The 22,378-nt window shown below is 38.5% G+C and overlaps 1 protein-coding gene across 3 annotated transcripts in view; it reads left to right on the top strand.

The window, feature by feature from the left end:
* The first annotated feature begins 16,879 nt into the window (after nucleotides 1–16,879).
* The window catches only part of GRK5 (G protein-coupled receptor kinase 5), a 300,122-nt gene continuing 294,623 nt past the window's right edge, over nucleotides 16,880–22,378 (top strand). The window contains exon 1 of one of the 3 annotated variants that reach the window (XM_072623961.1): nucleotides 16,880–17,122. In XM_072623961.1, the coding sequence (XP_072480062.1) occupies nucleotides 17,071–17,122 (52 nt within the window). In that variant the 5' untranslated portion in view covers nucleotides 16,880–17,070. The remainder of the gene's footprint in view (nucleotides 17,123–22,378) is intronic. The other 2 variants (XM_072623963.1, XM_072623968.1) reach the window with 2 other exon arrangements.

The raw sequence follows: 22,378 nt of genomic DNA on the forward strand, positions 1-22,378 counted from the left end.
CACTTCTCCTAACTCTCAGTCCCAGACCGTTATTTTTTTGTTTGTTTTGTCTTTTACTATATCATACTGTATATACAACATCTTACTTGTATAATTTCTTTGGAGTATTTTGTTTATTTATTTTTTGCATTTCACTTATTCAGCCTGGATAGTAGATTCATTCATTCAACATTTAAAAATGCCAAATCTGTGTAGAGTGTTGTTGTGGGCATCGAACGACATTACAAAGTTTAGATAACATATGCCCCTGCTCTCATAGAGTTGATAGAATAGACAGAGGAGCAAGATACCAACACAGGTAACTAGAACACAAAATATTAAATAGTAATTATATTAGACACTTGTTAATTCAAGTGTTGCATGAGGTCCAAGAGGGAAGGTTGTCATCAATCAGAGTTGAGGTGGGTTGTGGAAAGATTTATGGAGGAGATGGAATTTGAAATGGGCTTTAATGGAAGGGCAGAACTTTAGCAGGTGAAAGTGAGGCTGAATAAGAAGGGCATTCCAGGCATGAGGAACAGCCTAAAGCTAAAAAGGTACATTGATTCAACACTGTGAAGGGCCTTGAATCCTCAAAGGAATCATGAGATCACAGAATTTCAGAGCTGGAAGGCACCTCAAAAGCCATCTAGACCAACCCTATGTAATGAACTTAAGAAAAGGGGTGAATAGAGGTGCCACAGACAGAAGTGAAATCAGAATAAGGAGCAAGTTGCCTTCTCGTGAAGTTTAAAGTGAAAGGGAAAAAGAAAAGTATGCTAAGCTTCAAGCATTTGACGGGAGATTGTTGCATTCTTGGTCTTTGTATCTCCAGTGCCCAGGACAATGCCTGGCACAAAAGAAGGGCTTCAATAAATGCTTGTTGATTGATTGATGGTTATTGGATGGGACAGAAGAATAAAAGGAAGGCTCTTCTAGAATTAGATGGATTTGAACATATTTTTTGCCACCAAAGAGGGGGCCAGTGGAAAAGGAAGGATTGCAGATTTCATAAGTTGAGGACTAGGAGGGGGGATGTAAAGAAGGATGACTGATAAATGTTGAATCTTGCATGGTCTACTTAATTTCCACTTTGGGTCTGTGATTAGTTTAACAAGTAGGTTGAATGAAGGGATGAGGCAGGTTTAGAAGGAGAAGCTGCATTCAGAAGCACAATTAGACCCTTGAAGAGTATTCTCAGATTCCACCAGTGTCAGCTTCTACCACAAGCAACCTCTGATTTCCCTACTTTTCCTTTTGTGTTCAGTGTAACAAAAGTGAGAGCATTTTGATCATTAACGGGTCTAGTTTGAGTCCATGGCAGTTAGAGGCATTGAAAGGGCCATTGCAGTAAGAACATATGGATTCCAGTGTCAGCTTTGCCATTTATTTACTGTATAACCTTAATTATGCCACTTCACTTTCTGGATCTCCCTTTCCTCATCTATTAAATAAATCTAGATGAACTCTAAGATCCTTTCCAGGTTCATGAATCTAGAAAATGGCTAGAGTTTATGGGGACTTGCTCTCCAGAAGATTCAACTTTACTGTTGACCTTTAGACTTTAAGAATTGCTGTTCCAAAAATGTACTGCCTGGGGACTGATAATATTTCCCCCAAATATTTGAAAGGATGTCATATGACTGAGGCTTTCTTTTTGCACTTGTTCCAGAGGTCAGAATTAGGAACAATGTAGGAACTTCTAAAGAAAGTAATTTAAAAAAAATCAATCTAAATAAGGGGTAATAAAGAGAAACAGTATGGTAGAGTAGAAAGAACATTGGACCTAGAATTAGGAAGAATAAGGTTCAAATCCTGCCTCAGATATTTACTAGCTATGTGACCCTGGGCAAGTCACTTAACTCCTGTCTGTCTCATCTGTAAAAGGAGGATAATAATGGAACCTTTCTCTGAGGGTTGTTGTGGGGGGAAAATGTGATACAGTTATCATTTCTACATCTGAGGGGTTAGGGATGTGACACTGAGATCTGTAAAATCTGCTTAAAATTTTTTGTACCAGAGAAGAAGTCTAATTTTTTTTCTTTTATGTAGTATTTACAATACTTTATTGTAAAATTTGGGTTAAAGATTTGGTCATAGCTTCTGTGTTATCTGTTGGCCTTTGAGAGTGTCATTTTCGGCTTCTGAAAAACTCCCCTCAAATTCCCATTTTATTTATTATGCTGATCTGAGATACATCAAAACCTCAATGGGGAAAGTCAGGATGTGGAAGGGATAATTGTGTTTGTTAAGTGCTTTGCAAATCTTAAAGCATTATATATAAATGCTAGCTTTATTCTCTCTATCTCACAGGATTGTTGCAAGTGTAAACATAGATTTTCTTCAACTCTGGAATCCATTGCTACTCATGTTCAGTTTCAGCACATTTTGTTTTAATTTGAAATAATAATTATGCAAATGTTTCCTGAACCAGAATCCAATGCCTTCTCTACCAGCAGAGCAGTTAGAAATCATAAATCAAATAGCAATTATCTAACTGAGAAAGATTATCAAAATAAATAAGAAGAGGAGAAAAAAAAATCAAGCAATAAAATTGTTCTCAGTCTCTGTACACAACATGGATAGAATTGTCCACCAAATCCCAAGCTGGAAGTGAAAGGAAAACTGGACAAATGATGCTTCAAAGTTGAGGGAAGTTTGAATTGAGATAGAATATGTTTCACAGCCCTTTCTCCTGGCTTTTAACTCTCTCTCATATGCGCTTAGAATGGTCCCAGAATTATCCCTGATATTTACTCCCATTTTACTCAGTATCTGTCATCTGCTCTTGCATTAATTTTACGGCTTTTTATAAGATTGTTCAGGGACAACCTGTTAGGGGGGTTAGTCTCCACTTTTTCAACTCTTGTTAGGCTGCATGGAGCTAATAGATAAAAGGGTTGTTTAAGCGGCTGTCTGATCTTTCCTTACTTATCCATCATCCCTTCTCAGAGAAAAGTCCTCGATCCTAACTTCTAACTGGGTTAGGGTCAGTAAATGCCTTTCACCCTTTCCTCACTCTGGCATGCTAGACAGGAGGACCATATTTAAACCCTCCTTTTCAAATTAGGTTGTGTAAAATGGACAAGTCTCTTAATATCTCTGAGCATGAGGTTTCTTTTACGTAAAATGGTGTTTACTTCCCAAGGTTATTATGAATCTCAAATGAGATAACGTATGTGAGGCACATTTGGGAATTTTAAAGCATTCTGTACATATTACTGTTTTCAATCTGTCCCTTTCTTCTGCTGTGCAGCTTTGGCTTCCACTTAGTTCAGGATCTCCTTGACATCTCCCAGGAATTATTCCCCTGGGTTCAGGAAGTGTGGAACTACTTCTGTTGTTGCCTTTAGAATTCTATCAGCTTAGACCCTTGCCACTCTTTTAAAAAAAATTATTTTATTTGTTTTCAGTTTTCTACAATCACTTTCATATATCTTAGATTTTTTTTCCTCCCTCCTCCTCCTTTCTTCCTCCTCTTCACTCCCTCCCCAAGATGACGTGCAATTTTATATAGGTTCTATACATACATTTCTATTAAATACATTTTCACCTTAGTCATATTGCATAGAAGAATTAAAATGATTAGGAGAAATCACAAAACAAAACAAAACATAACACAAGAGAGAATGGTTTGCTTCATTCTGCAATTCAATTCCATAGTTCTTTCTCTGGATGGAAGGCATTTTGCCTCAAGAGTCCATGGGGAATTTTTTAGGTCCTTGTATTGCTGTGAAGGACTAAGTCTACCAGAAAAATTCCTCGCACACTGTGCTTGTTGCTGTGTACAAAGTTCTCCCAGTTCTGCTCCTTTCACTCAACATCAGTTCATATCATTCTTTCCAGGTCTCTCTGAAGTCTTCCTGTTCATCATTTCTTGTAGCACAATAGTATTCCATTACATTCATATCCCACAACTTGATCAGCCATTCCCCAATTGATGGGCATCCCCTTGATTTCTTGTTTTTGGCTACGACAAAGAGAGCTGCTATAAATATTTTTGTACATGTGGGACCCTTTCCCATTTTTATGACTTCTTTGGGATACAGTCCTAGAAGCAGTATTGCTGGGTCAAAGGGTATACACATTTTTGTAGCCCTTTGGGCATAGTTCCAAATTGCTCTCCAGAATGGTTGGATCAGCTCCCAGCTCCACCAACAATGAATTAGTGTTCTAACTCTGCCACATCTTCTCCAACATTTATCATCTTCCTGTTTTGTCATGTTAGCCAATCTGATAGGTGTGATGTGGTACCTCTGAGTTGTTTTGATTTGCATCTCTCTAATCAATAGTAATTTAGAGCACTTTTTCATATGACTATAGATAGCTTTAATTTCTTCCTCTGAAAACTGCCTGTTCATATGCTTTGACCATTTATCAGTTGAGGAATGACTTGTATTCTTGTCCATTTGACTCAGTTCTCTATATATTTTATAGAAATGAGGTCTTTATCACAGACACTAGTTGCAAAAATTCTTTCCCAGTGTTCTGCTTCCCTACTAATCTTGGCTGCATTGGGTTTGTTTGTGCAAAAACTTTTCAATTTAATGTAATCAAAATTATCCATTTTGCACTTCATAATATTCTCTATCTCTTGTTTGGTCAAAAATTTCTCCATTCTCCATAAATCTGACAACTACACTATTCCTTATTCCCCTAATTTGTTTATAGTATCAATCTTTATACCTAGATCATTTATTCATTTGGACTTTATTCTTGTGTATGGTATCAGGTTTTGATCTATGCCCAGTTTCCACCACACTGTTATCCAATTTCTCCAGCAATTTTTGTCAAACAGTGAGTTCTTGTCGCAGAAGCTGGGGTCCTTGGGTTTATCAAACAGTAGATTGCTATATTCATTGACTACTGTGTCTTGAGTATCTAACCTATTCCACTGGTCTATCCCTCTGTTTTTTAGCCAGTACCAAGTGGTTCTGATGATTGCTGCTTTATAATACAATTTGAGATCTGGTAGGGCTGGGCTGTCTTCCCTAGCATTTCTTTTCATTAGTTCCCCTGGTATTCTGGACCTTTTGTTCTTTCAGATGAATTTTGATGTTTTTTCTAGCTCTAGACAATAATTATCTGGTAGTCTGATTGGTATGGCACTGAATAAGTAAATTAATTTAGATAGAATTGTCATTTTTATCATATTAGCTGGGCCTACCGACGAGCAGCTGACGTTTTTCCACTTAGTTAGATTTGACTTTATTTGTGAGAAAAGTGTTTTGTGATTGTGCTTATATAGTCCCTGGGTTTGTTTTGGCAGGTAGACTACCAGATATTTTATAGTGTCTACCATAGCTTTAAATGGAATTTCTCTTCCTATTTCTTGCTGTTGGGCTTTGTTAGTAATATATGGAAATGCAGGTGATTTATCTGGATTTATTTTTTTTGTAACCTGCAACTTTGCCAAAGTTATTTATTATTTCAAGTAGTTTTTTACTTGATTCTCTGGAATTCTCTAAGTATGTCATCATATCATCTGCAAAGAATGATAACTTAGTTTCTTCTTTGCCTATTCTAATTCCTTCAATTTCTTTTTCTTCTCTTATTGCTAAAGTTAACATTTCTAGCACCATGTTGAATAACAGTGGTAATGATGGACATCCTTGTTTCACCCCTGATCTTATTGGAAATGCATCTAGCTTATATCCCCATTGCATATAATGCTTGCTGATGGTTTTAGGTAGATACTGTTTATTATCTTATGGAAAATTTCATTTATTGTTATGCCCTCCAATGTTTTCAATGGGAATGGGTGTGGTATTTTGTCAAAAGCTTTTTCTGCATCTATTGAGATAATCATGTGGTTTCTGTTAGTTTTATTTTTGATATGATCAATAATACTGATAGTTTTCCTAATATTGAACCAGCCCTGCATTCCTGGTATAAATCCTACCTAATCATACTGTATTAGTCTTGTGATAAGTTGCTGTATTCTTTTTGCTAATATCTTATTTAAAATTTTTACTTCTATATTCATTAGAGAAATTGGTCTATAATTTTCTTTCTCTGTTTTGGCTCTTCCTGGTTTAGGTATCAGAACCATATTTGTATCATAAAAAGAATTTGGTAGGACTCCACCAATTTTCCCAAATAATCTATATAGTATTGGAATTAACTGTTCTTTAAATGTGTGATAGAATTCACTTGTAAATCCATCTGGCCCTGGAAATTTTTTCCTAGGGACTTCATTGATGGCTTGTTCAATTTCTTTTTCTGAGATGGGGTTATTTAAGTATTCAACTTCCTCTTCTGTTAATCTGGGCAATTTATATTTTAAAAAATATTCATCCATCTCATTTAGATTGTTGAATTTATGGGCATACAGTTGGAGAAAGTAATTTCTAATTATTGTTTTAATTTCCCCCTCACTGGAGGTGAGTTCACCCTTTTCATTTTTGATATTGGTAATTTGGTTTTCTTTTTTTTTTAAATCAAATTGACCAAAGGTTTGTCAAGTTTATTGGCTTCTTCATAAAACCAACTTTTAGTTTTATTTATTAGTTCAATAGTTTTCTTAATTTCAATTTTATTAACCTCTCCTTTGGTTTTCAGTATTTCTAATTTGGTATTTATTTGGAGACTTTCAATTTGTTCTTTTTCTAGCTTTTCCAGCTGCATGCCCAATTCATTGATCTCCTGTTTCTCTGTTTTATTCATGTAGGCATTCCAAGATATAAAACTTCACCTAAGAACTGCTTTTGCAGTATCCCACAAGATTTGGTAGGTTGTCTCATTATTGTCATTTCTCTTGAATGAAGTTGTTGATTATTTCTATAATTTGTTGTTTAACTCACTCATTCTTCAGGATTAGATTGTTTAGTTTCCAATTAATTTCTGGTTTATTTTTCCATGGCCTTTGACTACATATAATTTTTATTGCATTATGATCTGAGAAGGATGCATTGACTATCTCTGCCTTTCTGCACTGGACTGTGAGGTTTTTATGGCTTAGCACATGGTCAATTTTTGTATATGTGCCATATGCCACTGAGAAAAAAGGTATATTCCTTTCTATCCTCATTTAGTTTTCTCCAGAGATCTATCATATCTACCTTATTCAGAATTTTATTCACCTCCGTAACTTCTTTGTTGTTTATTTTGAGGTTAGATTTCTCAAGTTCAGAGAGGGGGAGGTTGAGGTCCCCCAGCAGTATGGTTTTGCTGTTTGTTTTTTCCTGTAACTCCCTTAACTTCTCCTGTAAGAATTATTTGGATGCTATACTACTTGGAGCATACATGTTTAGTAATGATATTGCTTCGTTGTCTATGGTGCCTTTTATCAGGATATAGTTTCCTTCCTTATCTCTTTTGATTAGATCTATTTCTGCTTTTGCTTTGTCTGAGATTAGGATTGCTACCCCTACTTTTTTTACATCAGTTGAAGCACAATATATTCTACTCCAACCTTTTACTTTTACCCTGTGTGTACGCTCCCATTTCAAATGTGTTTCTTGTAAACAACATATTGTTGGATTATGGTTTTTAATCCATTATGCTGTCTCTGTTTTATGAGAGTTCATTCCATTTACATTTACAGTTATGATTAGTATCTGTCTTTCCCTCTGTCCTCTTTCCCCCATTTATATTTTTACTTCTCCCTTCTCTCTTCCCCTCTATGATAGTTATAATTTTTGACCACCACCTCCCTCAGTCTTCCTTCCCTTCTTTCAGCCCCCCTCCCTTTTACTCCCCTTTTCTCTTACTACTTCTTCCCTCCCTTTTAGCCTCCTTTCCCTTTTCTTTCTCCTTTCCCCTCCTACTACCTCTAAAGCTAGTTAGATATCTGTAGTTAATTGAGTTTGTTGTTCCCTCCTTGAACCAAATCAGATCAGAGTAAATCTCAAACAATACTCATCTTCCATCCCTCTTTCCCTCTACTGTAATATATTTTTGTGCCTCTTCCTATGATGTAATTTACTTTTTTCTGCCTCTTCCTTTTCACATCTCCCATTACAATCCCTTCATATCCTTAAATCACATTTTTATCATCACATTATTTACTTTATACCCACTCCCTCTATATATGTATATCTCTTTTATATATCATAATAAATATACAGTTCGTAAGATTAACAAGTATCATCTTCCCTTATAGTGATGTAAACAATTTACCCATATTGAATAACAAGTTTTTTTCTCCCCTGTTTACCTTTTTATGCCTCTTTTGAGACTTGTGTTTGAAGATCGAATTTTCTATCGAGCTCTGGCCTTTTTATCAGGAAGGTCTGGAAATCCCTTATTTCACTGAGCGTTCATCTTCTTGCCTGAAATATTATGCTCAGCTTTGCTGGGTAATTGATCCTTGGTTGTAGTCCCAGGTCCTTTCCCTTAAAGAATATTGTATTCCAGTTCCTTGATCTTTTAAGGTAGAAGCTGCAAGGGCCTGTGTGATCCTGTGTAGCTCCTTTATATTTGAATTGTTTCTTTCTGGCTTTCTGAAGTATTTTCTCCTTCACTTGATAGTTCTGGAATTTGGCAATGATATTCCTTGGTGTTTTTAATTTGGGATCCTTTTCAGGAGGTGAGTAGTGGATTCTTTTGATGACTATTTTTCCCTCTGGATCTAGGACTTTTGGGAAGTTTTCCTTGATGATTTCTTGGATGATATTGTCCAGGTTCTTTTTTTCATCATGGCTTTCTGGTAGACCAATAATTCTTAAATTTTTCTCTTCTGGATCCATTTTCCAGGTGAGTTGTTTTTCCAATGAGATATTTTACATTTTCTTGTATCTTTTCATTCTATAAATTCTGTTTGATTGATTCTTGATGTCTCACAGAGTCATTAGCTTCTACTTGCCCAATTTTAATTTTTATCAAATTGTTTTCTTCATTTAATTTTTGCATCTCATTTTCCATTTGTCCAATTTGTCCTTTTTAAGGAGTTATTTTCTCCAGTTAGTTTTTGTACTTCCATTTCCATCAGTCCAATTTTCCTTTTAAATTCTTCCATGATTTCTTTTTTCATATTTTTGAAACCATTGGCCAGCTTTTCTTCAACTTCCCTAATTTGGCTTTTAAAATTCTTCTTAAAAAATAAATAAAATCCTTCTTGAGCTCTTTCAAGAATGCTCTTTGGATTTGAGACCAGTTCATGTTCCCTTCTGAAGTTTCAGATGGAAGTACAATCTCAATGCTGACCTCTTTCATATTTGTGTTTTGATCCTTGTCCTATGGTCTTATCTTTTCTGGTTTGCTTCTTTCTCATGATGTTTGCCCTTTTCCTGGCTTTTAAAGTGGATCTCTGCTTCTGGAGTACAGGGGGCTCTGTTACACCATTCTTGTGCTTAGAAATTGAGGCTTTATGTGCTGTGGTCTCTGGTTCTTTCAGCTAGAAGCTAGAATTCTGTAGCTTACCTGGTGCTGAGCTGACTGATGTGCCAAGCAGAGGCCAGATGAATTGTTTCTGAGTTTCCCTGGAGTTACCCTGCAGCTGGCTGTGTTAAGTGTGAGGGAGGGGTAGTCTGGTCACAGAAGGTCTCCTTTCTGGGAGCAGCTCTAGTCCTGCACTGGTCCCTTTCTGCCATAGCAAGAGGCACCCCCCTTTACAATTTTCCTAGCCTCATGGACTAAGAGACTATTTCCTCCTTAGGCTGATCCTACTGTTCCAGGATTTTCCCTGGGGAAATATTCTGAGTTTTTCAAGGTCAACAAGGGGAGGGGTAGAGCATTTACAGATCACTCCACCATCTTGGCTCCCAGAAGTTCAAGTAGGTGATTTACAGGAATTTAATATGTGGACTGATAATCTCAGGAGCAGTTGCTGCACTTGTCTGGAGTACTGTGGTTCTCTCTTGCTCAGTTCCACTGGACTCTCATCCTAGCTGATATGTTTGAGATGCTGCAGTGCTGCTGCTGCTTCAGGTTGCTCGGGGCTTACTGCTTGACTTTGCTATGGTGGGGTCTGTCAATCCTTGCCACTCTTGCCTTGACTTAGGAACCAAACCTTCTTGGAGCCCTCAGATTTATTGGGGACTATGGTTCCTTTGGGCATTATGCTTTCTGGGAGCCAGTTGCAGGAGATATAAATGTATGGACTTTGATACAGAAAACCAAAGTATGTTTGTGACTGACTGGCTTCTCTTTGTCCACCTTAGCCTGATCTCCAGCTTTCCTTTTAATGGCAAGTCCAAGTGTAGCTCAGGGGTATATAAACTGGTCAGGAATCCAGCAGTATTCCTTAAATGAAATATTAAAGGGCTAATGAATACCTAGGGCAAGGCAAGTTCAGACATCATCCAAGCCAGAATATTGACAATGTTAATAGAAGGCTAATCTTGACAAGAGAATCTCCGAGACTGGTCTTGCTAGGGAGAGTAATCTTATTTATTTTAAAAAATCATTTTATTTGTTTTCCATTTTGTACAATCACTTCCATATATCTTAGATTTTCTTCCCCTCCCTCCCCACTCCCTCCCTGAGATGGTGTGCAATCTTTTTTAGGTTCCACACATTCTTATTAAATACATTTTTACCTTAGTCATGTTATATAGATGAAGTAAAATGAGTGGGAGAAATCACAAAACAAAACAAAACATAACACAAGACAAAATGGTCTGCTTCATTCTGCAATTCAGTTCCACAGTTCTTTCTCTGGATATGGAAGGTGTTTTGCCTCAAGAGTCCATGGGGAATTTTTTAGGTCTTTGCATTGCAGTGAAGGACTAAGTCTGCCAGAAAAAAATTCCTCACACACTGTGGTTGTTGCTGTATACAAAGTTCTCCTAGGTCTGCTCCTTTCACTCAGCATTGGTTCATAAAAGTCTTTCCAGGCCTCTCTGAAGCTTCCTGTTCATCTTTTCTTGTAGCACAATAGTATTTCATTACATTCATATACCACAACTTCATCAGCCATTCCCCAATTGATGGGCATCCCCTTGATTTCTCGTTTTTGGCCACCACAAAGAGAGCTGCTATAAATATTTTTGTACATGTGAGACACTTTCCCATTTTTATGACTTCTTTGGGAAATAGTCCTAGAAGCAGTATTGCTGGGTCAAAGGATATGCACATTTTTGTAGCCCTTTGGGCATAGTTCCAAATTATTCTCCAGAATGGTTGGATCAGTTCACAACTTCACCAACAGCACCGTAGTGTCCCAATTTTTCCACATCCCCTCCAAATTTCTCAATTTGCTTTTCTGTCATATTAGCCAATTTGATAGGCATAAGGTGGTACTTCAGAGTTGTTTTAATTTGCATTTTTCTAATTAATAGTGATTTAGAGCATTTTTTTCATATGACTATAGATAGTTTTGGTTTCTTCATCTGACATGTCTGGTCATGTTCTTTAACCATTTATCAGTTGGGGAATGACATGTATTCTTACAAATTTTACTCAGTTTTCTGTATATTTCAGAAATGAAGCCTTTATCAGAGACAATTGGCAGTAAAATTTTTTCTACAGTTAAGATTACTAATTGTATATTTCCCTGTTACTATTTTCTCCTATTTATCCTTCCCTCTCTTTCTTTTTACCCTATCCCTCCTCAAAAGTGTTTTGCTTCCGACCACTGCTTTCCCCAGTGTGCTGTTCTTTCTATTAACACCCCCCCACCCCCGCCACTTTCTCTTATCCCCTTCCCTTCTTACTTTCTTGTAAGGAACAATAGATTTCTATATCCAATGCCAATTCTGATGAAAGTGAGTTTCAAATGTTGTCTTCTCTACTGTAAAAATTCCTTCATACCTTTTTATGTGAAATAATTTACCCCATTTCTACCTCTCCCCCCAGTGCATCTCTCTTTCTTACCTCTTAATTTTTTATTTTTAGATATTATCCCATCATAGCCATCTCACACCTGTGCCCTCTCTCTATGTACACTCCTTCAAACTGCCCTAATATTGATAAAATTCTTAGGAGTTACAAGTATAATTTTCTCATAGAGGAATGCAAACAGTTTAACTTTATTGAATCCCTTATGATTTCTCTTTCTTGTTTACCTTTTTATGCTTCTCTTGAATCTTGTATTTGAAAATCAGATTTTCTGTTAATCTCTGGTCTTTTCATCAGGAATGCTTGAAAGTCCTCTATTTCATTAAATATCCATTTTTCCCCCTCAAGGATAATACCCAGTTTTTCTGAGTAGGTGATTTTTGGTTGTATTTCTACCTCCTTTGCCCTCCAGAAAATCATATTTCAGACCCTTCAATTTTTAATGCAGAAATTTCTAAATCCTGTGTTGTCCTGACTGTGACTCTTCAGTATTGGAATTGTTCTTTTCCTGGCTACTTACAGTATTTTCTCCTTGACCTGGGAGCTCTGGAATTTGGCTATAATATTCCTGGGAGTTTTCATTTTGGGATCTCATTCAGGATGTGATCAGTGTATTCTTTCAATTTCTCTTTTACCCTTTTGTTCTAGGACGTCAGGGCAGTACTTAATAATTTCTGGGAAAAAATGATGTCTAGGCTCTTTTTATGTGATGATGGCTTTTAGTTAGTCCAATAATTCTTAAATGAACTCTCCATCTATTTTCCTGATCAGTTGCTTTTCTAATGAGATATTTCACATTTTTTTTCTATTTTTTCATTCTTTTGACTTTGTTTTATTATTTCTTGATGTCCCATGGAATCATTAGCTTTCACTTGCACAAATCTAATTTTTAAGGAATTATTTTCTTCAGTGAGTTTTTGTACCTCCTTTTCCATTTGGCCAATTTTGCTTTTAGGGATTCTTTTCACCAGCAAAATTTTGCATATTGTTTTCCGTTTGACCCATTTTGCTTTTTAAAGAGTTCTTCTCTTCAGTGGATTTTTGTGCCTCTTTTACCATTTGGCCTATTCTGTTTTTTAAGGTGTTATTTCCTTCAATATTTTTGTGTCTCCTTTACTAAGCTGTTGACCTTTTTTTCATGATTTTTTTGCATCACTCTCATTTCTTCCCCTGTTTTTTTCCTCTATTCTATTTACTTGATTTAAAAAAACCCTTTGGAGGTTTTTCCAGGAATTCTTTTTGAGCTTGATATAAATTCACATTTTTTTTTTTCGAGGCTTTGGATGTAGCTGTTTTGATTTTGCTGACTTCTGAGTTTATATTTTTTTCTTTGCAGCCACCATGGTAACTTTTGATGATGCGCTTTTTTTATTACTTGCTTATTCTTCTAGCCTATTTTTTGACTTTTAACTTTATGTTGAAGTTGGACTGTGCTCCTAGGGTAGAAGGAGCATTGTCCCAAGTCTTGGATTTTTTTTTGTGCTGCTATTTTCAGAACTAGTTCTGGGGGAGAGAGGGGTCTATAAGTTTCCATTTCTTGCAGTGTGATGTGATCTAAGGAGAGGTGTGATTACTGCTCTCCTGACCTGTGCTCTGGACTTTCAATGACTACAAGTATTCTTTTCAACCCTGGAACTGTGATCAGGGTCCCTGCTCTTCTGTGGCTTCATGCTCTAGTGTGCTAGTGCTCATTCTCACTCTGGCCCTGGGACTGGGAAGCTTGTTTTGGCAAGGCAACAGAGTCCTGCACTCAGTGCCAACAAAGGTCCCCCTGTAATCTCCTTCTGACTATTTGACTGTCTATGATCTGAGATCTCTGGAAGCAGCTGCTGCTGCTGCCAATTCAGTTCCCCAAAGACCTAGCTTGCTGGCTTGGCCTTTGTTGGATACCAGTTAGATAGACCTTTCATGGTGCCTTTCTAAGTTGTCTTGAACTGGAATATTGTTTCGCCCTTCCTTTTGTTGGTTCAGCCACTCCAAAATTCATTTTGAGGAATTATTTTAAAGTTGTTTGGAGGGGAATTTGGGAGAGCTCAGTCAAGTTCATGCTTTTACTCTGCCATCTTCCAAAGTGTTTATAAGTATTTGTCATATGAATAAATGAGTAAATGCAGAGTAAGGAGACGAAAAGGTCATTTAGGACATAGGCATCAGGTAAGAATTCTTGAAATAGGTCATTTGACCTGGGCCTTAAAGGATTTGTAGGATTTCAAAAGACATAATTATAGACATTGGGGAATAATAGACATCATTATAGACGTAAATAAGAAGAGAGCCTGGACCTGTGATCTCACTGGTATAGGGAATTCTGGGGTGAGAAACTCCCTCTAACAATACAGATAGCAACTTTCTGTAATTTATAGTGTGCAGAGCTTCCCAGAGTGCGGAGAAGTTGTGATGTGCTTAGGGTCACATAGCCAGTATTTATCAGAGGCAGGACTTGAACCCAGGTCATTCATTTCCAGGCCAATTCTCTAGCACACTGCCTAATGGAATGAATAAAGGTGGGTAACACAAGTGCTCTGATGTATCCACATACATTAATAGTTTAGTGCAGCAGAAGCAGAGAATGCATGAAAGGTAGTAGTGCGGTAGATAAGGTGAGTGACAGGGCAGTTCTGGATTTTGGAAGGCTACATGCTAGGCTAAAGTATGGGTTTTGCTGGATCACCTCTGAAGTTCTAACTTGTTTGATTCATTCTATTTTAATTCCAAAAGCTTTTTTACTTAACTCTCCATAAAGTTGATACTTCAGTAAAACTGAACTACCGTCTGCCCCAACACACATTACCCTCTATTTCCTGGGATTCTTTGCAATGTCTTTCCTCCTGATCCTCACCTTTTGAATTCCCATGTTCCTTTTACTCCCCAATTCTAAATGTTACCTCTTTGCTGAAGCCTTCTCTGACCTCCTTTTCGATAGGTAAATCTTCCACTGAGCATTTTATTTTGTACCCTCCAAAGGCCCTTTTCACGAAGGTTCCCTTCAGGACAGGGACAGTTTGTATTCTTTCTTCTTCTCTGGAGTGTGGAAGTATCTGGCAGAGAGAAAGGCATAATAAGTTCTTGTTAATTGATTGTATCAGTTATCTGTGTCTCATTTCTCTTACTAGACTCTGAAAACAGAGAGCATCTCATCTGAATTTTGCATTCTCTCAGCGCCTAGCAAAGTCCTCTCTATACATGGTAGGAGATTTATAAATATTTGTCGAACAAGTGAATGAATGAACAAAGTAATAAATTGGATTGTAAAGAGGTATTTATTAGAACTAACTCTGGCTGCTTGGAGGCATTAAAACAAGTATATAACCTGCGTCACAGAAACACTAGGTTAGTTCTTAAAAATGACCGTGGGCGTTTTTTTGCAAGCCCAGTGCTGCTAAGGAATCCATTGCAAAAAGTGAGAATCGTAATTCAGCCAAGAAGTTTTAATGGCAGCGGACCCAGGCTCACTAAGTTCCCTTTGCGCCACTGGATGGCGCTGGGAGGCCAATCCTGGCCGGGCCATAGACGCTGCAGGCTATGAGCTCAGCTCCTAAAGGAGCTCGGCTGGCTCCCCGGGTGGGAGTCACTTTAACCACCAGTGAGAACGGAAAACGCCGGCAATTCTCGCCCCAGCCAAATTAGAGATAACCGCGAGGCTGTCACCTTTCTCACGACGTATTTATAGACCTTTCCCCCTCTCCTTTCTTTCTTCTTTCCATCAAGCATCAACACACAGTGACAGGAAACAAAGTACTGCGCGCTTTTGTCAGCTGTGCGCCACTAAGAGCGGATCTGCAATAGGATGTGTGTGTGCGTGTGTGTGTATATGTGTGTGTGTGTGTGTGTGTGTGTGTGTGTGTGTGTGTGTGTGTGAAAACATCTGAAAAAATAATTAGGCGGCATCTTGCGCAGAACCCAGGACGGCTGGGCTGCCTGCCTGGTTTCCCAGCCAGGTTTACTGGATCGCTTCTTGCATGATCTGGAGGGGTCGGTCGCACGCACAGTTCGTTTGCAGTAGTACTAAGAGCCGGAGATCTGGGGGATGGGGAGTGGAATGCAGCGCCTTCCTTCCTTCCTCCTTTGTAGACACGCAGACACCTGCATTTCCCACTGTGCAGCTCACTCCAGACCCCTCGTAGACAGTGGGAAATTAAAAACCGAAAGCCTGAATTCAAGAGCCACCCAAAGTCCAGTGTTTCACACGCACGATTAATAAATGTTAGCTGGTACGGTTTGACCTTCCTCCTACCCCAAAGAAACTTCAAGTGCTGGAACATAGTTTGCAAACGGCTTTTGGCAAAGGCTGATGGGGTTTGGCCTGTGAGCGTATTTGGTTAACTCTGCTTCCCCACCTTTCAACGGCCCCTGCTTCTCTCATCAGATCTCGAAATGAGAAAAGCAGGGACCTGAAAAAGTTCTACACTGTTTGAAAGGGGCGTTGGGAAGGGACATGGGGACGGGGGGGGCGGAGGAGGAGGAGGAGGAGGAGAAAGGAGGAGGAGGAGGAGGAGGAGGAGGAAGAGGAGGAGGAGGAGGAGGAGGAGGAGGAAGAGGAGGAGGAGGAGGAGTAGGAGGAGAGAGAGAGAGAGAGAGAGAGAGAGAGAGAGAGAGAGAGAGAGAGAGAGAGAGAGAGAAAGTTTTGTGATTTAAAAAAGAGCTTTATTTGCCTAATACCTCTGCCTTCACCCCCTTCTCCCCTCCCCGCCTCCGCCTTCTCCTTCCTATAGACTTTGAAGTTAAGAAAGTCATTAGCTTGGTATGGGTTGCACTCCTCGGAAATCACAGGAGCAGTATTCGATCAGTAATTAGGAGAAGGGGAATCCCCTTTCCATCACACATACACACACAAACACCATCACACACACAAATACATCAAACACCATCACACACACACAGACACACGCTCTTGGCACTGGAGAAATCAGCGGTCAGATCAAGGATGGGGAGAGGGGAGGAGGGGCACAGGGAAGGAGGGAAGGGAGACTACAAATCCCAGGATTCCCTATCCCTACTAGCGCTATGGAATGAACAAACTCCCAGGATGGCGCCTGCGCATTGCTGCGGAACCCGCCACCACACCCCCGGGAGGGACAGAGTGGAGGCAGACGCATCTGAAACATTAAACCATCAGAGAGCCGGAGGGGAGGAGAATGGAGTGACCGAGAAATACGGAGGGTGGGGGGTGGGGGGGGAAATTGTTGAGGGAGGGGGGGAGGGGGGAAACAGAGGGAGGAAGAAGCCGCGGCTCTTCTTTATTGAGGAGAAAAACTCAAAGGGATGAAAGGAATCATGCGGTAGGCAAAGAAGGCTTCCCATTCTCAGCAGCACCTTTAGAAATTGACATCCCACTGCCGAGCTGCTACCTTGCAAAGACTGCTTCTGTCAATGGAGCTGGAAAACATTGTTGCCAACACTGTCTTGCTAAAAGCCAGGGAAGGTAAGACCGAGAGGGCTGGTGCATCCCTGTCGCGTTCGTTGGTTTACGATGAACTGAGTGAGATAAAATGTGTAAACGGTGCCCGCATATCGTAGGTTTCTACCGGGGCATCTCAATTCTGCCCTGCAAATGCTGCTTCATATGTATAGCCAGATTTTGGCTTTGACCAAAGAAATTTGACTCATCTCTGAGGAAGAAATGCAGAGGTTGCAGGTTGAATAAAATATTCACCAGTTTTCAACTCGAATCCTGCCGACCCGGCTGTTTCAGTAGCTATTATTAAAAGGTCAGATGAAAATGCATTCATTCAAGCAGAGGTTAGCAAATGTGAGGATAAAATAGCATTTACTTTGCATGGTGTGTGTGTGTGTGTGTGTGTGTGTGTTTGTGTGTGTGTGTTGTAGGAACGGGGTGTGTGTGAGTAGATGGTGTGTAAGGAAGTATGAGCAAAAAGCTAGTTTTTGCACGGGCAGGACAAGGTTAGTGATGTAAATTATCCATTGTTAATATTTCTTAAGAAAATCCAGTTCCGTGAAGGAAAACCATGTAAGTGCAAACTGAGATGCTCAGTAATTAGCCTGTGCACAGAATGCTGAAAGGGCGGTAGATTACATTGCTTGAAAAAGAATACAGATTTAGAAGATGCTTATATTTAAAAAAAACATCAACAACGAAACTTTAAACTATTTGTTTTCTGGCTCAGTTTTGGAAAGAAGAATGAGTGTTCCGCTGGGTGTTATGTGTTTGGCGAAGTGAATTTTATTAGGCTTATTAGAATTAGTGTGCCTAGATGTATAAAGTGAATGGGTGAGATCCCCAGGCAGTACATACCTATGACCAAATACCTTGACTATCTTTTCATAAGAAAAAATGTAACCTATAGCTTCAAGAAATTTACATACTTCCTCAAATGGTTAGTTATGTATTCCTATACACAATACCTGGGATTTATAGAACATCTCTTTTTCCAACGAGTTCCAAGCCAGGTGTGTAACATCTTCATAAGAGGGGAAGTGGTTTTCCGCTTCATGTAACCTGGGTTTATTTAAAACCAAATGTAGACAGTCTCCTATGTAAGATCCTGGCTTTTAAAAGGATACCAATACCTGTCTTACCCAGTTTTTAATATTTTCATTCACTAATTTTGATGAATGGATGGAGAATCTCTGACCAGAAATAAAATGATTCCTATTTATTCAGTCTTTTCCATTACCTTGTGGTTCCATCTGTGTACCAGCTCTGGTAGGAGGGTGAGGAACAGCCCCAAAATGGGCTGTACTTAGGAACTTTGAGATGGTATTTAGGTATTTCTTTCTTCAACTTAGGTTTCTCTCACACTCCCTGGAGGGTTCTCTTTGAAAAAAACAAGAGACAGGACACACATTCTAATTAGTTTATGGTCTCTTTCTCCTACTCCCTTCCCCCTTCACTAGTCATAGCTCATCTTTTGTTTTTAAAAGCCTTTAAAAAGGAGATGACAGGACTTTGACATTTTGGAATTTGAGAGAGCTAGATTTTAAAAACTGTCACTGTAGCTTTGCAGATAAGAAATTCCTTCTGGCAGAGGTTCTGTGACCACTGGGAAGTAGATGCAATGTTGTCCCATGATAACTCACAGATCTGGAGGCATATTACTATTACTGTCACTACCACTACTACCAGCACCAGCACCAGCGCCAGCACCAGCACCACTACCACTACTATTGCTACTATTTATTATTATTATTGTTAATAATAATATAACATTGTAACCTCTGTGGTAAGCCAGTTAGTGGTGGAAAATCATTGTGTGTTACAAGGGTTGCAAAAGTTTTTATTCTTTCTTTACTCGGAAATAATTTCTCGAGAACCCATGTCTGTAGGTGTTGTGGGCCTCTAGGTGATGTAATGGAAAGCAAGTTTCTCTTGTGTTGAATTGTGCATACTACCCATAGAAACTCCTCTTGTACATAGTTCTCAGCTTAAAATCAATTTCTGTTAAATTCATTCTGATTCTTATCCTTAGAGGATTTGTTGCTCTATATCACTGGGGAAAAGGAGTGAGATAGAAATGTTTTTTTTCCATTTACTAAAAGTGTTCTCACTGAGATTAATTTAGTACCAGTTACTTCTGTTTGTCAGGCTAATAAATTAGACTCCCTGAAAGCAAAAGTTTCAGCTGGGCATTTATGTTGAATGACGGATTTCCCCCGGGGATGACCAAACCATCCATATTCTAGGGGAAGAATTGCAACAATTTGAACAATTCAAGAATATATCTTAAACTTCTTCTTTCTTAGACTTCTCAGTTTGCCTTAAAATTTTGGTTGTTTTTCAACAGTGAGAGAATGACCACCAAATGATGCCTTTGAAATGGAGATAAGCTCCCTAGTAGGGGAAATGGAGAGATTCACATAAGTTAGGAGAAAAATGAGTGATTTGCAATGAAACTCTTTCCCGGTGATTGTGTTTTCTCTCTCACTTAAGTATTAAGAGGAGAATCATGAGATTCAGGGTACATGTAAAAATCCCCACTACAACTGGTCCTTTCTTAAGTATTCTTGTGAATGGTTCCAGATGAGAAATGTGATTAGGGAGTATATAATTTAATCCAGTAACTTAACAAGTACATCCTAAACAATTTAAAATGTGGCTTTAAAGTACGAGCCCTGTTGTCCCCAACAATAGAAAAACAGACTTTTGAAGAAAGACAGACGCATTTTCTAAATGCTATAAAGGATTTTATAATGATCCACATTGGTGGGTAAATTTGGGGCCTATCTTTCGTCATTAGTATATATCCTTAAAGATGGATAGTTGACTTCTTTTTTCTCCCTAAATACATTATAAAGTCAGGCTTACCATTTTTTAAAAAAAAGGCAGACAAGGGAAGAGGGAAATAACTGGAGGAAAGAATGAGATTAGGATGCCATTTTTCAAAAGTATCATGATAAACAATATAGAGATTTTTTGGGTATTAATAACTGGGAAACAGTGACTAGCTCTAAAATTCACCACAATCATTTTGGAATTAATGAATTTAAAAACATGAATTCATAAGTTAAAACTATAAAAATGATCCTCTCTCTCTCTCTGTCTCTGTCTCTCTCCTACCCTCTCCCCTTATCTCTTTCTACCCTCCCCTCCCATTTGCTTGTCTTGGCTTAGAAGAGTTCAACATCAATTAAATACTCAAGGCTCTTAAGACTGTTTTCCTGAGCTACCATAAATATTCGTTTCTACCAATGTATGAAATAGAGGACAATGACTGTTCAGTGGCAAAAGAACCGTAATACGTACAACTTGGTTTAAAGTCCCCCAAAATCAAAAGGCTAAAGTGGGAATAACTTTAAAGAGAGTAGTCCCAATGTTCTTTAATTATTTAAAAACTGTGCAGTAACTATTTTTATTATATTCATATATGTGTATACATATAGGAAAGTAAGGAATGTGGCCATCCTACCACCTGATTTCCAAGTAAAAACTCATATACAAAGAAAGAGGCACTACAAGTATCTAAACTTTATTACAAACTAAAGCATCATTTTGAATTGGATCAATAAAGGTTATTGAAGATTTACAACACAAGGCTAAAAGGTAGTTTTTCGTGGGGGAAAAGTTACAGAACTGAGAGTGCTGAGACCCAAGTTTTTATCCAGGCTTTGCGGCTAGCTTACCATGTGACCTTGGCTAAGTCATTTTTTTCCCTTTGGCCCAAATTGCCCCATCTCTAAAATGAAGTTGGACTAGTTGATCTCTCAGATTCTTCCCAGCTCTATGATTATTCCCATCACCACTAGCCCTACCTAATAACATGAGACAAGTACTAAGAAGCATGAACAAAGAAAGATGTTAGAACTCTATCCGATCACTGCCATTTATGTCCTGACAGTAGGAAAGAAAGCATTGTGGCAGTACTTTCTTGGCTACTTGACTGGTTTCATAGGTCTGCATAGTTCTTAGGCTCAAAATGAGGGGTTAGAGAAGTTTATCCTAAAAGGGAAAGTGAAAGGATAGGAGAGCAACCGGGAAATAGGCAGGGGGATGTCTTCTTTTAAGCAGCGGCTCTCTCCCTTTTACCCTCTTTCCCCACATCCCTAGGCTATATACTTTTGATGAAAGATAATGATGATAATTGAACACAAACATCTGTGTGTTTTGGCTATTAAAGCAATGGAATGTCTTTGAAATGCTACATTAATGGGGTTGCATCTATTTTAGTGATACCACAAAGTATAGTTAATATCCAAACTTTAAAATATTCATTCAGACGTGCTGGACGGAATCGAACTGGCAAAGGCGATGGAGTTTCAAAGCAGTTTTGCCTATTTAGTACAACCCACCTCCCTCCCACCTTTTTTTTTTTGTAAATTGTCTTTTCTCTATTAGAAAGCTAGAAATAGATGAACAGAAAACAGGGGTTTTTCAGAACTGCTTTTCTCCCAGAAAAATTATTTTAAAAATGATTTTAGTTTATCTTAGATACTCTTTTTTTTTTTTAAATCATAAAAAAGCTGCTGGAGAACTTTCAATGTATTTTTCTGTGGCAGTATCCCAGAGCTGTGTCACATTATGCATCTGCTCTGACTCAGTCTCTAAAATCCAAAGTGCTAGACTCTTCGAAGGTCCAAACTAATCCCCATGTAAATTGGACATCTCTGGCAGCTGCTATAATTCTTGCTGTAACTTACTGAATGGTACCCTGCTGTGGATTTGAAATGAAGCTTCCAGGGATGCCTCACTGACTCCCAGGAAATACCAAAGTTTAGGAACTGACTTGATAGAGTATCTGGCCAAATTTAGAGACTTTATACCAACAGCTATTCACTCCAGCCATGGGAAATCACATCATTATAAAAATTCCCAAGGATATGGACAGTATTTAAATTCAATGTGTAGGATCAGTCTATTTGGTGTTGAGTTCAAGATTAGACGACTTAGAAATTGTGAATGAACATAAAGAGCCTCTCCAAGGGTCAGGAGTACAACTATTTCCAAGTACCATTGTAATGGAAGGAGAGTTTGGTGTAATGGATAGTATATTGGACTGGGAATCAGAAGTCTTGGGATCTAGTCCCAGCTCTGCCACTTATTTGCTTTGTGACTCTGGGCAAATCACTTAACCTCTCCCTGAGCCTTTGATTCCTTATTTGAAAAATAGAGAGACTTGCCCGGTTTGCTTTACATTGTTGTTGTTAGACTAAAAAGAAATAATGTGAAAATACTTTGTAAACCATAAGCAGATACACAGTTGTAAAATACACGTAGGGGATTGTT

The sequence above is a fragment of the Notamacropus eugenii genome, chromosome 1 (genome assembly GCF_028372415.1).
Source record: "Notamacropus eugenii isolate mMacEug1 chromosome 1, mMacEug1.pri_v2, whole genome shotgun sequence".
NCBI lineage: Eukaryota > Metazoa > Chordata > Mammalia > Diprotodontia > Macropodidae > Notamacropus > Notamacropus eugenii.